The following is a 663-nucleotide window of genomic DNA, read 5'->3' as shown; positions in this document are numbered from 1 at the left end:
GCTGGCCGTTGCCTTGCCTCTCAGCCAGCTCGGTGCCCAGCGTGATGAAGTAGGGAATGATGGCCACAATGTCAATGATGTTCATGATGTTCTTGGAGAAGGTGGCCTTGCTGGGGCAGGCAAAGAAGCGGACCAACAGCTCAAAGGAGAACCAAATGATGCACAAAGTCTCCACTACAAAGAAAGGGTCGGTGAAGGACGACACCATGGAAGCAGCTGAGGATGAGGAATTGGTGAAGACGTCAGGTGGGAGAGGGCCACCACCTGTCCCAAAGGTCCCCCCAGTTCCCTCATAGTCGTGGTCATCCCTGAATTCAGGCAGGGTCTCCAGACAGAAGATGACGATAGAGATAAGGATGACCAAGACAGAGACTATGGCAATGGTCCAGAGCTCTCAGGGTACTCAAAGAGGAGCCACACTTGGCGTTGAAACTCCTTGTCAGGAAGCGGCCGCTGCTCCTCTCGAATGAAACCCTCATCCTCCCGAAACTTCTCCATGGCCTCCTCCCCCAGCTGGTAGAAGCGGATCTCCTCAGAGAAGATATCGATGGGGACGTTGACAGGTCGTCGGATGCGCCCACCCGACTGGTAGTAGTAGAGGATGGCGTCGAAGCTGGGCCGGTTCCGGTCGAAAAAATACTCGTTGCGCAGGGGGTCGAAGTA

General features: G+C 55.1%; 1 protein-coding gene across 1 annotated transcript; it reads right to left on the bottom strand.

Moving 5' to 3' along the window:
• Positions 1–6: 6 nt before the first annotated feature.
• Positions 7–660, bottom strand: LOC104460189 (potassium voltage-gated channel subfamily A member 3-like; the record flags this gene model as incomplete). The annotated part of the gene is given in 3 exon segments (XM_010072976.1): positions 7–216; positions 262–381; positions 384–660. Coding segments are annotated over 3 exon segments (607 nt in total), but the record flags the coding sequence as incomplete, so codon positions are not given.
• Between the last annotated feature and the right edge of the window lie 3 nt (positions 661–663).

This window comes from Pterocles gutturalis, unplaced genomic scaffold, assembly GCF_000699245.1.
Source record: "Pterocles gutturalis isolate BGI_N339 unplaced genomic scaffold, ASM69924v1 scaffold48602, whole genome shotgun sequence".
Classification (NCBI taxonomy): Eukaryota; Metazoa; Chordata; class Aves; order Pterocliformes; family Pteroclidae; genus Pterocles; species Pterocles gutturalis.
Note: the sequence above shows the minus strand (reverse complement) of the source record. Positions and strands in the feature narration are given on the sequence as shown.